General features: G+C 51.8%; 1 protein-coding gene and 1 long non-coding RNA gene across 2 annotated transcripts; one reads left to right on the top strand and one right to left on the bottom strand.

Annotated features, from left to right (window-relative positions):
- Window positions 1-3,855: 3,855 nt before the first annotated feature.
- On the bottom strand, window positions 3,856-14,078 carry PPIH (peptidylprolyl isomerase H). The gene is made up of 10 exons (XM_080378326.1): window positions 13,942-14,078; window positions 13,040-13,104; window positions 12,416-12,439; window positions 11,871-11,915; window positions 11,430-11,472; window positions 9,322-9,414; window positions 7,698-7,785; window positions 6,905-6,945; window positions 5,579-5,667; window positions 3,856-4,028 (listed from the first exon to the last, which is right to left on the bottom strand). The coding sequence occupies exons 1-9, from the start codon at window positions 14,005-14,007 to the stop codon at window positions 5,599-5,601; spliced, it is 534 nt and encodes a 177-aa protein (XP_080234452.1). The 5' UTR covers window positions 14,008-14,078; the 3' UTR covers window positions 3,856-4,028; window positions 5,579-5,598.
- Window positions 14,079-14,188: 110 nt separating this feature from the next.
- Window positions 14,189-14,825, top strand: LOC308060063. Its single transcript, XR_013926581.1, has 2 exons — window positions 14,189-14,339; window positions 14,513-14,825. It is a non-coding gene; the product is annotated as an uncharacterized lncRNA (long non-coding RNA).
- The last annotated feature ends 1,422 nt before the right edge of the window (window positions 14,826-16,247 follow it).

Raw genomic sequence — 16,247 nt, forward strand, 5'->3', positions numbered from 1 at the left:
GGCCTACCCGGAGTCCCCGCCTCCGCGCTCCGATTGGCTGCTCCCGCCACTCCCGCCCCCAACGGGCCCGACCGGGGAAGCGCGCGCGACCATGTGGCGGCGGCGGCTCCGTGCGCTCCCGGCCCGGGGACGCCGCCACCGCCAGCCCCCACCCCCCCACCACCACCGGGACCCGGCCCCGTTCCAGGGTGAGGCCCAGGCTTCCGTTAAAAAAAAAAAAAATCACGATGGGAAGGAGCCCGGAAGCGTTAATTACCGGTGGGAAATGACGGATCTGGAGACATGGCGGAGCTGCTTCAAATACGCCGTTACATGCAGTTCCAGCGCCGGCACCAACCGCCCGAGAAACGGCTGCGGGGGTTGCGCGGCGGTAGCGAAATGCCCCGAGTGCCACAGCTGGCACTTGAACGGGGCGGGGCTGGACTCACCCCTCTGCCCCAGGAGCTGGGGTCCAGGTCTACCCCACCATCACCACCACCCAGGAGGGGATCCTGGTCTAGCCCGCGCCCTCCCCCCCAGGGAACAGAGGTCCTGGTCTAACCCCCTCCCCAGGAGCAGGGGGCTGGGTCTAACCCCCCACAGGGCAGTGGGGTCCTGGTCTAACACCCCCCACCCCACCCCCACGAGAACAGGGCCCTGACCTAACCACCCACCAGGCACGGGGGCCTGGTCTAACCACCCCCACCACGGAACAGGAGCCTATGTCTAACCCCACCCGCAGGAGCAGGGGTCCTGATCTAACCCACCCCCCCCAGAAGCAGGGGTCCTGATCTAAGCCCCCCAGGTGCCAGCAGAGGCACTGAGCCCATGCCAAGTCCCCTGACACGGAGGGGAAGCATCCCTGGCATCGCCAAGGGGAAGGGGGGCTGCACCTGCGCTCCCCCACCTCCTCTGACCTGGCAGTCACACACCCCCCCCCCAGACACCCCCTAACCCAGCCCTGCAAGCGCCAGGCTGCAGCCCCAGCTCAGAGGGCTCCTAAGAAAAAACGTTCTGGCTTTCATCAGCCTTTTCCCAAGAATCCCCCCTTTTCCAGTGCCTCTCCCAGAGTGGGGGGGAAACTCACCCTACCCCGAGCCTTCTCCCCACCCAGGCCACCAAGAAAGCATCCCGCTGCCCTCTTCGTCCTGCTGGAGCCCCCTCCAGCCACCACCTTCCCTCTGCCACCCTTCCCTATGTCTTCCCCCTACAGCGGCTCAGACAGACCCCAGACCTCTCCTAGATCCCACCCGGAAGGGCCAGGGTGAACCCAGCATCCTGGTCCACCAAGTTATTTCCCTTGGGCACCTGAAAAATGCGGTTGTTGGCCATGGATTCCCAGCCCTGCCCCCGGCTAGGTCATTCCTGCCGCACAAGAGGAGGGAAAAAGTCACCAGCGACCACCAAGGTGGTCTTTGGGAGCTGACACATTGCTCCATCTTTGCAACTGATGTGGAATCCCCATGGGATCAGCCTTTCCAGCATCGCACACAAATCACTGTCGATTCCCACATCCCAGTGTGAAGAATAGATGCTGGTTCCCCCATGACACCATGGCCAGGTGAGAGGCTCAGGTGGGGTCAAGGTCAACCTCCCCCAACCACCATGGTGGGTTTATGGACACAGGTCAAGCTGCCTTGGTAACTTTTCCATGAGATCTCCCACTCAGCTAATAAAGGAAAGAGCTTTAAAACTTTAAAAGAATACAACTCCACAGGCTCTCTTTTCTCACTGGCCTACCCGGAGTCCCCGCCTGCATGATGAAATCTGCATCAGGATTACAACCTTGATAAAGGAACTAAAATGATATCAAAGCTGGATGATGCTTGGGAAATCAACTGAAAAATACATCTTAAAATATCATGGCAAATAGGGAATCCACCACACGGGAAACCCTAAAGGGAGAAAAATGGGGAGAAAACTCCAAACCTCAGCGATGAAGCTGGTGAGGATGTCAGAGCCATGCACCAGCAGAAAAAAACATGGGTCACCTGACAGTTAACGACATCTTCTGGGGGTCCCCAGAGGCCAATCCGCTCCCCAGATCCACAGAGGCAACCAGAAACATAATTTCCAGTTGCAGCATCCACAGCTGGAGGGAGATGCTGGAGCTCAGAGGGAGAAGATCCACCAGCTGCTCTACAGCAGGAGATTCCAGAACTTGCTACATAACTGGTGGGGGAACTTCATCGTGGCGGGATTAGACCTACAAATGTGGTCTGAGAACACTTTCAGCCAGCAGATGAGGGACGGCAAGATACAGACGCTGGAAAGCCAAAGCTCTGCACATTCAGCATCAAAGAGAAACATAATGGGATATAATTACCCGCTGGAACAACTTTCAAAGAGGCTGTAATGGATTTGCCGCTGTTAATTAATTTGGGGAAGCTCTGTGACCCTTGCTATGTGGGAAGTGAGACCAGCTGATCACAGTGGCATAAATACATCAGGCTGAGAAAGTGCTGCTGAGCCCGGACCCAGAAAGAAGCTGTTTTTTCCTGATGAAAAAAGTACCGTGGATTTGGGTACCAAATTCAAACTGCAAAGCTCAGCACTGAGGGGCTGAGCTCCTGCCTAAATCCCACAGGGAAGTGCCATCTGGACCCATTCCTGGAGCAGGACCAGCAGCCGAATTCTTCTGGTTTTGGTTACCTCCACCTCACAGCTGTCACCCGGCTCCAGTTTTCTCCTTCCTATTGGGAATCTTCAAGCTCCATCCCACAGGAGAGTGCCTGCCCTCTGCAAAGTCTTTTTGGGGCTGGAAAGGGATGGCATGGTTTGTGATTCTTTCCTCGCCTGATGTTCTGCAGGTGTAAGAAGGTGAGACATTTCAGGCTGGAGAGAAACAAGCGTCCTCAGCAGCCGTGCAATCCCAGGAATGGAGACCCGAGAGCCCGAGCCTGCTCCAAGGACTTTGAACAAGTCACCAGATAAAAAAGCACATGCCAAAGCACACCTGCAGGATCTGCACTCGCTCTCCAACGCCGTGTAACGTGCTAGTAAGCACACCACCTGCACCACCCCGAGACAGCCCCACACAACGCGCTCCCGCTGCCCAAGGAGCAAGGGGCCGTATACGGATGGCATGAAGTGCCCACACGTGACACAACAGACTTTGTCCCAACTCCTTTACCTTTAATCTGCAGCCCAGCCACCAGGAAAGGTGCTTCCTTGTTCCCCAGCAGGCAGGCCAGTTTGCAACCCAATTGCGGGGAAGTTTTTCCACCAGCCTGCAGCTTCAGCTGCGCTTTTTGTATCCGTGCAGGATAAGGAGCCCCAGTTTCTACTCCTGCAGCACAATCCTCCTCTGCTTCCCAGCCCAAAGCCCTGCTCCAACGCGCCTGCAGCACCCAGGTGAATCCCTGAAACACTGGTGCCGCTGTGTGCCAGGGGAGGTGTTACCAACGCTCATTTACAACATAACTCACCCCAGAGCCCAGCAGACTCACGGTGATGGATGTCTGCGCCGGACCGATTCCTTCAGCCTCAGTAATAGGAATGCAGAACCAGCAGAACACCAAAAAAACCCCACCAAAACCAAACTCCACCAAGTGACATGTCACATGGGAAGAAAAATACATGAGATCAAAACAGTGCCACGCACTCTCTCCGTGCTGGTTCTTGAAGATCCTCCAGATGCCCAGAACCTCTCTGCCAGGCAGCCTTACTCAGCTGCCCAGTAAAGGAGCTGGTGTAGCACAACTCTGCTGTGCTCCTTGCACCCCTTTGTTCCCATTTTGCAAATGCCCAACCCCACGCACGGTACGTGTTCCCTACTGACCCAGCCAGAGATATTGCACATTGCTGAGGATGCCACAGCCCTTCTTCCCTGAAGAATCTGTTCCCAAGCACGTTAACTGATGTGCACTGTACAGATATTTTAACAAAAATTCTTTATTTACATTGCAAAACATTAAAAAAAAAAGAGTGATGCCAATTATTAAATAATTTCAGGAGAACATCGAGAGGACGGGGGCAGTGGGGGAACTGGCTGGAGTTGGAAGTGGTTGGAGTTGGAACTACATGGAGCCAGCACAGGCGAAGGAACACTGAAACAAAGAAGAAACAGGTCCGAAATGCTGGACCAACTCATTCCCAACAAGCCATTCCCAATTATCCTACAACAACAAGGCTGCACAGTGACACTGGGTGCCACTACAGTGATTTGCAAGTGAATGCACTAACTCACTTCAACCCAACTCTGAGCTAAAAAACTTGGGAGTGGTCCTGGCTCTCTGTGCCGGGCATCCCCCGCTACCTCTGAACCTAAAAAAACCCAACAGTGCCCGTTTCTCCTGGCTGATTTTAAAGGATCTTGACAAATACCCACTTTAGCTGCCTGAAGCCAGGCAAGACAAATGCTGTCCATGTCTACAGCAGCAGCAGGGTACAGGAAGGCGCTTCCAAAGACCTGGCTGGGACCTACACGTGGTGACACCAGCCTTGTACCTAGAAATGAAAACCTCCCAGTCTCAAGTTGGATGTTGCCTAGGGATCGTGGATGCCCAACTGAAATGACCAACAAGTCTGGGCTTGAGGACAACCCTAAAGGGGACCTGACCCATCAGCACGGGTCTTCCCACCTGCAAGAAAGCCCGTTAACGAGGTCCCCTCAAAAACCTACAACCACCACCAGAAGTACCAGGAAAATGAAAGAATGATTGCATTCCCTGTTAGCACTTCATCAAACAGGAGGAGCTCCCAAGGGTCTGAAGCTCTGCAGACCTGAAAGACCTTTTTTACAGAAGCAGGGACACATCTTCATGGGCAATTCCAGATGTCTTTAGACATCATTTAATGGAAGGTCAAAAATGGTGGGGATCTGCTTTTGTCAGTGCCTGCCCGCTGGCTGAAATTTGAAAAATCCGCAACCAAAAGGCTAATACAGCAGATTTTTTACAAGCTGCAGCCTGACACATTGAAATCGAGACAGATTTGTTTAAATGCTTGTGTTTTTTACAGCAAAGTGGGCGGACAAATGGAAACAATACCGTACGTTAGCCTGAGCTCCGTCTTGAGCCTATTGGTTTAGTCAAAACGAAGCCTGAATAATAGGAAATGCTGGAAACATCTCCCTTCAGATGAGGACAGCGGTATTTTTTTGAGTTGTACTGAGCGAGGAGGATCAAGTCCTCTCTTTCTCCTCTTCTTTCCTTGATCACTGCCTGCCCCACACATGGCTGCTCCACTTTCTATAGCGATCAGAAGGTTCACCCACCAGCAGGTCAAAACGAAGCCTGCACCCACTCGACTGCCCGGGTAATACCGGCTGGATTCCTGCCACAGCTCCCTTTCATCCGCTGGTGTCTAAAGCCGAGGCTTCGAGGCAGCCCAACCCCATCTTCCCCTCGATCCCAGCTGCAAAATCTCACCCCTCCAGCACTGCCTGTGGTGTTGGTGTAGCCCAGAGGGAAGCCAGTTCAGGCGGTTGAGCTGGCAAAAAACCCTGACGCTGTCAGAGAAGCATCTTCTGGTGCCTCACGGAGCTGAGTCAGCTCTCTGCAGGCTCAGATGGACGTGGAATAAGTCAAGAGAAAAGCAAGGCGCAGAGCAGCCTGGCGTTCAGCTGCACTGGGTGCCTGTGATGAATGAGACTTACCACATTTCTGCTCCGTTGCTTTACATTTCCCCACACTGAGAGATCACAACCGGCAGCTTGGGTTTGTTATTGGGACCCGTAGGCACGTTCTGAGGACAAACATAACGTTAAACGTTATAAAAACACAGCAAACTGCTCACCAGTGAGTGACAAGTACCTGAAGACTGGCTAAGAGATGCCTGTACAGCAGGAGCAGGGAAATCGAGACTCAGCTCCGAGTAACATGGAAGCGCCGTTACACGTTTTGGCAATGGACCCAGCCGGATTCCGTGCACAGTTTGGGATACTGACCGACCCCCCATCCTTGGAACAGGAGGGAAGAAACAAAGCAAAAACTGGAGAGCTCCTCACGAGATCACTTGAGGCTGCTCTGGCTTAAATCTTTAAAAGTTACTGATTACAGCTGCAACAAGCAAAGCCAACTTGTATTTGTACAGAAAGGGAATCTACGCACGAGGCAGTCACAACGCAACCCTCATCCTGAACCTCTCGTTCTGCTGGACTCAGCTGCTCTTTCATGAGTCTCTTATTTATTTCCTTTACCTTGCCCCTTCCTGCAGCGATGCACAAAGCCGGCACACCACAACCCTTCCATCAGTGCTTCTGGCAAAACACGGGCTGTATCATGCTCTACAGCTCCTTGCACGTGACCTTTCCTCCACACCTCACAGCTCTGTGTTTGCCTCACTTTCTAGACTGAGATTAGAAACCCTCGTGCACATTATCCCCTGCGTGTGCAGTGAAGCTGTGTCCACTGCCTTGGAGAACTCGCCGCTCTTTGTTAAACCTACTCGTGATCCTGCCGTGACACCCCGGCACAAAGCTGGTGGCAGCTACCACCCTGAGTGTCTTTATCTTCAGCTCCTGGAAGCCCATCAGAAGATCAGTTTAATTTTTCTTACTGCATATGCTGATCACGGATCAGCAGAACTGATGATGCAGCATCCACTGAATAATCCCAGGCAGTGGCACAGAAGGGATCTGCTTTTTGCTCTTGTCTGAGTTGCTGATGGAACAGCTTTTTAATTCAGCTTCCTGAACAAATGCAAAGCGTTGCAAATAAAGCCACAAGACCCAATCCCCACTCAAAGACCAGCCAGCAACCACAAGAGCACAGTAATTCGAAAGTCAATCTATATGACAGCCTTTGCCTCAACAGATTTCCTGCTACTTTATAAAGATGAGAACTGATAATACCAGTTATCAACACTGGTATCCCCCAGTTCCTGTAAACAGGCAATGGGAGAGAACACAACAACCCTTGCTAATCCTCTACGTGACTTTCCAACATGGATATTCAGAGAGAAAGAAGAGAATTCCACTTACTTCGATTTTTCTCATGACCAACAGCCCATCGACAATTTTACCTAGAATGAGAAAATTGATCTGTTTCAATACGGCCAGTTTTTACCGTTGCTCCTCCCGACTCATGACAGGTACACGCATTTTTGCCCATCCTGAAAGCCTTGGGCAGTGTATGTAGCTACTGGGCACTTCAGGGTTTGTTACCCATCTCTAAATAAAGAAAACAATCCCTCTGAAAATACTTTCCTCGTGTAGAACAGATCAAGTGCATTTTCCCATCCCAGGGGTGGCACCTGTAAAAGTCTAGATTTTGAGACCTACAGCCGCCAGCTGTGCAAAAATACAGCCCAAACACCCACCTATCAACACCACCCTCGTAATGATGCAAAACCAGCAACGAATGGCATCAGGGTTACTGAAGAACTGGAGAAAGCAGTAAGCAGGAATCAGCTTAAAGGCTTTGAAACCCTACAGCTCAAGTGGCACTGCCTGAAAGGCTAGCAGACATGGTTTCGCAGAGTTACTATCTAAAAATTCTGCTGAAAATTCTAACAGCGGAGAAGAAAGGCATCCCTGCACTCATCTGTCTTCTGCACTGGCACAAGGATTTGTGTAGGAACACAATACACCGATCAAGGAACTGATCTGGATTAAAGCTAACCAGGGAAAAAATAAAAGTGTTTCATTTCAATAGCGTTCCCTCTCAGTGCCTGGCAGCACAGGTACCTCTGCTAGCACAGGCGTGGGGGGAAGAACAAGCCGTTTATTTTAGTGTCTGTGAGCCGGTACCGCGGCCCCTGTGGCAGGTACTCACCGAACACAACGTGTTTTCCATCCAACCAGTCGCATTTGGAGCACGTAATGAAGAACTGACAGCCGTTGGTGCTTGGACCACTGTTTGCCTGCAGGGGAAGAATGGCAAAATACAAAAAACGTACAATTTCAAGACTTCCCAAAACTGAAGTCAGAAAAGAGCTGTTGCTCTAGACCTACCCTAGCTTATTTTTAATTTATTGCTACATGAAGGAAGGAAGGAAGATAAACATCTGGAGGGGAGTACCCTGTGCTGGGACGCAGCACGCCACGTCTCGTCATGCTGGTGTGCACAAAAGCCACATCACCAACTTTTTCTTACACTTCTACAAAAGCACATTCAGCACAAGGCTGTGCTGAAATCTGGGTGCTAGAACACACTCCAGAAAAAGGGCTGAACTTTTTGGTGGTGCGCACTTACTGGCTGCAGTATTTCCTAAAGGAAAATGGAAAGCCAGGAACCAGGGCAGGAAAAAAAAGCAGCTGATTTCTGCTATTCAGAAGGTTTCCTCAGAATTAAAGAAAAAAAAGTGTCTGTTCTGATGTCAGGATGAGAAAGGTAACGATTGTATCGGCCGCAGGGCTCACGGGAATAGAGTGATGCAGATGTGGAATTTAATTCACACCTGAGCGCAACACCCAGAGCATTCACACTCTCCTGAGAAAACATCTCGGCAACACTTAAATCCATTTCAATTTTTCAAAGCTCTGCTGACAACCAGGCAATACTAAAGCATGATTCTGTGCCGACAAGCAAACTGGGCAAGTTTTGCAGCTGCAGGACTGCACATGGTCACATTGAATTTTTACTTATTGCTAGCCAGTTCCAGAAGCATCCAGCTGGGATGGACCATGGTTTGGCCCAGCAGAATGACTCCAGAGCCATGCCACTTTAAAACAAAGCTGGTAATAACAGCGTGGATCCCTTCTCCCACACCACGACACACTGGTTGCTTAGCTGTGTCATGACACCTCTTTTTGGGCCGTGTTTTGAACCAGATAAATAACTAATCCAAACAGTGAACGCCCTAAGCAAGCGGTTTTAAGGGCAGGGCAGCTGAAAGAGCTGGGGAAGCAGCAGTTGTGCACAGGAACGCTGAAACACTGGCCCCACTTGCTTTCCCCTGCAAAAGTCAGCGTCATTCCTACCAGGCAACATGCAAGGGTTGCAGTTTTTCCTACGACGTTGAACTGGAATATGTTATAAAAGATATCACGGTAACACCGCTACGGCTTTGAAACTCCCAAATCTCTCTGTTTCATCCTTGCCGAGGTCAGTGTTTGACAACAGTATCAGGGAAGAAGAAACCACCACCACTCGCCACTATACAAAAGCTGGAAGAATCAAGCTGTTCCGAAAGCTGATAAAAAACCCCACCTGCCCCAGCACTCCAACAGGTAAAAACCAAAAGGATGCAGCAGAATCCAGATTTTTGTGTTACTCAACACATTAACCCATGAGTAGACTTCTGACTAGTAGTTGTTACAAAGCAGGTCTATCAGACCCTGTATCCCAGGGTGGAGATTTCTGTTGTCTGGCAAATAATTTACACACTTAGGAAAAGGGCAAAGAGGAAGTACCAAAAGCTTTTTTTAGTCTTACAATGTCAGTATTTTTTACTCACCATAGAAAGCAGCCCTGGAGCAGAGTGTTTCAGCTTGAAGTTTTCATCTGCAAAAGGACCCCTATATATACTGGCTACTCCAGTGCCGTCTCCCTGCGTGACAGAGGCACCCAGTCAAGCCACAGCATTTGTTCTGGAGCAACTGCTACAGAACAATTTAAAAATTAAATTTAAAATCCCCAGGCAAAAGGACAGGGCGAAGCAGAGCCCCAAATGGATGCTGTAACTGCCCATTTATATACCCTGGCAGCAAACACATTCAACACTTCATTGCTGAAGAGGAACAGCGACTGCTTTCTAACCACAGCGCACATCATTTGCCATCCCCACGTTGGCAGAACCCCACGGAGATGCTGAGGGTTAATCCAAGCCTCCCAGAGTGAGATGGAGCCTATAGATGGCTTGGTACGGACCCACCTGGACTTGGCAGAGAAAAGGGAGGGGACACAAAGGTATGGTGTGACAAGGAAAGCAGAAGTGATTGTGTGGAAAAAGTTGGTAGCTGATGGCATGCTGACTTATTTCACCTTATTTTCTGTGACTTTACGGGAAACGGGGAAATGATCTCTCTGTTCAGCAAGGACAGTTTCTAAACCACGGAATTTCCAATCTCTGCTGCACTTTCTACCAAGTCAAGGCATCTGGTACTTAACTACAAGCCCCGGCACTCCGATCTCAAGACAATTATAAATTCAAGCCGCATGGCCCGTAACGGCCGCAGGTTGCAAGCTCTGACTGCTCACAAGTTTGTAACTTTGGGGAAGGATGACACACGGTTCACATGGGACACGTGAACTTGTGGGACTGATGAAAGGCCACCCTGCCTCGGGTGCAGTGCGGCAGAGACACTCCTGTGTGATGCCAAAAGGACCGAGCAGGGACCTTTCAACAGACAGAGTGGCCTTAAAGGCGCTGCAGTGAGGAACCCTTCGGGGAAAGCCGCAGAAGCAATGCAAACAGGCACCTCTGGCACACTTCAGATTTACTATTCTGACCATAATTTCCAGTTCTGTGTGGATTTTCCCTGTCTGTGGCAGTTCTGGCTTGCTGCAACCTGTCTCCCTTTATCGCCTTTCTGCTTAATGTATGCATTCTTTATTAGGCTAAATTTAACAGGAAAATAAATGCCAGTAATACAGCAGCACATGCAAGTCCACATCTTCTGTTCTGCTCGCCTCGCCTTTGCTTCTCTTCCTCCTGTTCTCTGTGGTTTGCTTCAGCTGTCGTCTCTGAGACGGGAACACAAACCCTACCTTAGTGGTCAGCATGACCCTTCTTGCTCCTCAAGTGGCTTTTTAATAAGCGTAAGATATAAATTACAAATACTGGTGCAATCAGTAATGATTGTTGAGCTTCAGTGGAAGCAATAAAGCCCACCGGGACATTTGAGTGGCATCACAATTGACAAAATTAGAAAAATTAGCTAGAAGTCTGGTGTGGCTGAGCCACCTGCTGTGTGGGTCAGTTCTCTCAGTGGCTTTCATGCAACCAACTTTTATAAATTCGGTATTTAAAAAAGCTTCATCACCTCCCTGAGATTTTGAAACATTTCCAGAAGTGAAATAATTTTACTGGGTCCTAGGACAGCGAGGAGACCCTGTGGGCCTCCAGCCTTCCACCGGCACTCTGCGTATCCCCAAGCCAGAGTGCGATCACCTCTGTGGGCATGAAGTCTTTTCACAAAAAGTGAGTTTTCATTTAAACTATCTCTTGCACTAGATACTTGGTTCTAGACTTAGAGACTCTCCTTCCACAAAGCTAATAGAAATTCACAGGATTTCTTGTTTGTGGAGAAAGGAGAACAGGGAAGGACAACAGGGTTAAAAAAAAAAATAAATCTTTGAAAGTTTCAAAAGCCTCTAACTGTACTGCCATGCTTTTTTTTAAGAGGAAATATTTTGGAAAGAAGGTATGTTCACCCAAGACTCTGGATTTGTTTTCCAAGTACGTTCTAGTCTCTTGCAGTAAGATGGCAGCAATGCGATGAGGAAACCTCCAGCTACTACTGGGGACCCCAGAAGAGAGGCAACAGATCCCACAAATCAGCATGGGAACAGCTGCACGTTATACCACACGGAAAAGTACAAGAGGAATACAGAAGTACGTACGTTTACAAAGTCACCTCCCTGGATCATGAAATCCTTTATTACCCTAAAAAAAGTAAAACAATACTTAGTTCTCAGTAAACAAATGGCTCAATATGTGCTAAAAAGGAGTTGTGCCTCACAGCACACACAAGTTATCAGGGTCTATGAATGCTACAGTCTAAAATCTACAATAAATATTAACTACTAGGTAATTTGGGACCTATTGCTCTTCGACCAGGGATAGTGATTAGGTGACAAGATGCCAGAAAACGACCTCTGACCTGGCACACCAGTAATGGGGGATCCCTCCCAGTGACCCCAGCGTGCACACCTAACAGCACCCCCAAACCCACAGCAGGATGAGATCATGACCTACAAATGCCCCCCAGACCAACAATGCCTTGAGGCAGGTCTCAAACCCACACCTAGCTCAGACGGCCAACGCAAAAGCACATGAATTACCTGTGGAAAGTGCTTCCTTTATAACCTATAGGGACACCATCTTTCCTGGAAGGAAATAGAAAGGAAAATCATGGCAACTTACTGGATATGCCAACACAAAACCCTCCCAGAATTCCAAGTCCCAAAGGGTTGCCCTATATGTTAGTAGTCAGGCTATACGACCGAGCACTGCAGCCTGGCTTTCAGCTAGTGCTAACAGAGGAAAAGGGAAATCTCAAATGGGCTCTGCACATTAAATGACACATGATTTCCTACAACTTCCATACCGTCACGTCTACGAGATGCCACTGCAACCTGAAGCGTGAACAGGTGGGATTTGCAGACAGGGCTTTGTAAAGCAACCTAAGCACAAACAAATTCATGTCTAAAAGGGAAAGTCTGCCGCCTCCGTGACTGACTGAGCCCATCACAATTTCATCAGAGCTTATTTCCATAACTCTTTTTTACTGGCAGAGTAAGAGAAACTTCCAAGTGAGCCTTCTTCCTACTCACTCAGTCCCATTTCTTTGAACAGGCTACTTAAAATGACGCTATAACCCACATACCTGAATTCACCTGTACAAAACTGCCTGGAAAACAAAAAAAAGAGAGCAGAGCGTGAGGCACATCTGAAGCCTGAGGACACAGGGGGCTGCGTTCAGCAAACTCGTACTGACTGTTGGGATATCCCCAACGAGACTGGAACCGGCAGTAACTCCTCCCAACTCCCATTTCACCACAGATTTCGGCGCTATCTGCAGCTGAGGAGGTCACCGAGGCGGTAAGAGGTGGTGAATGGGGAGCAAGCACCACATTTCACAGAGAACAGGGCACATCCATCTCTCCCCTGGAAGTGGGATGTCCAAGTGGCACGTCCTTCAGGCACTGGCAAGAGAACTGGGTGCCAAGGAGACCTCCACCGTGACACTGAGGTGCTGCCTTTTATAAATGGAGCGAGCGTATCAGAAGCTCCGAGAGGGGCTGGGGTCCTTCACCTTCCAACCAGGTGGGCTCCCCTGAGCGGTCAGGATACCGCATGGTCACACAGCTCCAGGAACGGAGGAAGGAGCAAAGCAGCTGCCGTGGTTTGGGGGGACAGGTAGCCCCTCTGTCACCAGAGACAGTCCCGAATAGAAAAGCCTTTGCAGCCGGGTCCAGGCGGCGCTGCAGGAGCACAGGCTGCTCCTTACCTGAAGTTCTCCGCTGTTTTGGGGACAACGTCAGCAAAGAGCTCGATCTTCATACGCCCAACCTCCTGGGGAGACAGTGGCCAGGTCAGCTTCGCACACACCACCCTCCCCCCCGCAGGCAGGGAAGCTCCAACAGACCCAACCCCTGCTGCACCCCCACCCCACCAGCCCCCTCCTGACGCACCCTGCACCCCCTGCTGCACTGCTGCAAGCCCTTCCTAGTGACCCCCTATAACCCTACAGCCCACCACCACCCCCTGCACCCCCCACTGTACTGCTGCAGGCCCTTCCTAGTGCCCCCCATAACACTACAGCCCCCCCCCCCCCCTCCCTGCACCTCCCACTGCTCCCTGCAGGCCCTTGTCAGTGCGCCCACCGTAATCCTACAGCCCCCCCCTGCTGCCTGCAGGCCCTTCCCACTGCACCCCCATAACCCTACCACCCCTCCTCTGCTTCCTACACCCCCCACCGCTCCCTGCAGGCCCTTCCCAATGCACCCTGTAACCTTACAGCCCCCCCTCACTCCCTGCAGGCCCTTCCCAGTGCCCCCCCATAACCCTACAGCCCCCTCCCCCACTCCCTGCAGGCCCTTCCCAGTGCCCCCCGTAAACCTACAGCCCCCCCTCTGCTCCCTGCAACCCCCCCACTCCCTGCAGGCCCTTCCCAGTCCCCCCCATAACCCCACAACCCCCCCCGCCCCCTGCACCCCACTCCCGCTGCACCACTCCCGGCGCTTCCACCTGCAGCGCTGCAAGCCCCACAGCGACCCCCTGAACCCCCCATGCCCGCACCCCCCAGGGAACACGGCGAGGGCCGCCCCCACCCCGGGCGCTCCCCTTCGCCCCCCCCCCCGCCGCCTCCCCGGGGGCAGGGGCCCTGCCCAGCCCCCCCACCCAGCCCACCTGCCCGCCGATGCTGACATCGAAGAAGACGACGGGGTTGTTGGGATTGGAAGCCAGCACCGCCATTGCGGCCGCCTCACCCCGGAACCGGAAGTTGTCGGCCCCTGAACAGGAAGTTGTCCGGCCCGGACCCGGGGCCGGTCCGGAACCGGAAGTGGCCGACACGGGGAGCGGGGCGGGGCGTCCCTAGGCTGTCCGGGGCTATCCCTTATCCCGATGAGCATCCCAGAATGTCCAGGCCCAGCTGGGGGGGCCTGGGCCGCCGTGGGGGGCTCAGCACGGCCAACGGGTCGGTCCTGGTGCACCAGCGACCCCCTGAGCGCGTGTTTCTGATAGAAAGCTTAGAAATCACTAGATTAACAGGATAGGGAAAACTTAGAATAATGAAAACTCTCATGGTACGTACAAAGAGGAGATTCACAGCGTGACTTCGCAAATCAGGCCCCGTCCTGGGGCCCCGTTGTACTGCTAACGTGGGCCTGGGGTGCTCCTGTGCTGGTAAGACACCGGTATCGACCGTCTGCGCCTTGAGATCTGAAAACTGGATCTGTTCTGTTTTATGGTCTGGAAGAAACTCAAGACACAACTGAGTCTGCGCAAAAGCAAAGGTGACAAGTTCGGAGTGAGGGAGACTCCTAAGCCTTCATCCTCACCGACTTCCGTGACCACCACCAGGAGACAGCACGCAAATGGGAGAAAACTTACGTTAATGACTTCTCGGTAGACTAGTTATCCTAACCCAACCTATTCTCAGGCATCTCTTGAATATGTAAGAATGTATACTTTAAATCACACGTGCACTAAGAAGTCAAGGCACCAGGTGTTTTTGGAATTACCCACCCTGATGCCTGCCAGTGAATTAAACATACCTGCTTTATAACCTATCCTGAATTATAAAGTTCAATTCCGCACATCGTTTCTGTTCCAAAATTCCCAAAGATTTGTGTGCGGTCTGGGGGCGTCCACCACCTCTGCTGGCAACCTGTGCCAGCCTTTCATCATCATTCTGAAACATTTCTTCCTCACATCTAGGCTAAATCTACCCTTCCTTACTCCAAAACTATCACCCCCTGCCCTATCACTACAGGCCCTGCCAAAAAATGTGCCCCCTCTTTCTCAGAACCCCCTCCAGGCTCTGGCAGGTCTCTGGGGTCTCCCCGGAACCAGCTCTTCTCCAGGCTGACCAGCCCCAGCTCCCAGCCTGTCCTCACGGGAGAGGGGCTCCAGCCCTCGGAGCAGCTCCGTGGCCCCCTCTGGACTCGCTCCAGCAGGTCCGTGTCCTCCTTACGCTGGGGGTCCTGGAGCCGGAGGCAGCGCTGCAGGGGGGTCTCACCAGAGCAGAGCAGAGGGGGAGAACCCCCTCCCTGGCCCTGCAGCTGGGGGTGCAGCCCGGGGTAGGGGTGGCTGGCTGGGCTGCGGGCGCGCATTGCCGGGACACATGGAGCTTCTCACCCACCAACACCCCCCAGTCCCTCTCCATCTGCTCCCAGCCTGGATTTGTGCTTGGGATCACCCTCACCCACGTGCAGGACCTTGCACCTGCTTGTTGAACTCCATGAGGGTCACTCAGGACCACCCCTCAAGCCTGTTGAGGCCCCTCTGACTGGCACCCCTTCCCTGAGGCAGCCCTCCATGGTTGCAGCTCTTTTTTTTTGGGGGGGGAGGACCTTCCTCCTCCAAGCACTTAGATTTCCTCGGCTCCCGTCTTGCAAACTGCGATTCCTATTCATCCCATGCATGGGAAAACCACTTGAAGGCGGGAAATTATAGAAAACTGGCACCTAACAGAAATTATAGGATTATAACCACCTTTTTAGGGTAAAATACAGTTGCCACTTCCAGGACGGTTCACACGTACGGAATCTACTCCATCAGGGTTCCCTAGGCAGCACAATCTGCTAGCCTGGAGGAGCAGCGGAGGGGGGAGTGGGGTGGAGACCCCACGGCCAGGCTGTGCTCCTCACAGGACTGGGAGCTTGGTGGTACCACACAGCCAATAAGCTGCATAGCAGCTGTCGGCTGGAAAACACACGAGCAGGTACCCACTGCTGGGCCAACAACTGTGGCCAAATTATTCTCCTTAGACGAACCTCGCTCATTATAATATCGTTATAATACTAACACACACCTCCATCCCAAAGCTACCCACCTCCAAAGTGTGACCACCCCTCACCGAGCACGCGCTTTCCAGTTCTTACCAACTATGTCTTTAAATGAAAGCCAGAAAATTTTATACCGATAACAATGAAGGAATGTACGACTGGAGTCACTCCAGCTCTGTCCTGAGAGTCAAGAAAAATATAACA

Source organism: Falco punctatus, assembly GCF_963210335.1.
Source record: "Falco punctatus genome assembly, chromosome: 3".
NCBI classification, from domain to species: domain Eukaryota; kingdom Metazoa; phylum Chordata; class Aves; order Falconiformes; family Falconidae; genus Falco; species Falco punctatus.

What these genes read in the sequence shown, in the direction of transcription:
- PPIH (XM_080378326.1), bottom strand. Translation starts at nt 14,007, where the DNA reads ATGGCGGTGCTGGCTTCCAATCCCAACAACCCCGTCGTCTTCTTCGAT. An exon ending in ATGTCAGCATCGGCGGGCAG is followed by an intron (nt 13,105 to 13,941) that starts GTGGGCTGGGTG and finishes CTGTCTCCCCAG; the next exon opens with GAGGTTGGGCGTATGAAGAT. An exon ending in CTCCAGGGCTGCTTTCTATG is followed by an intron (nt 7,786 to 9,321) that starts GTGAGTAAAAAA and finishes CTTCCCCTGCAG; the next exon opens with GCAAACAGTGGTCCAAGCAC.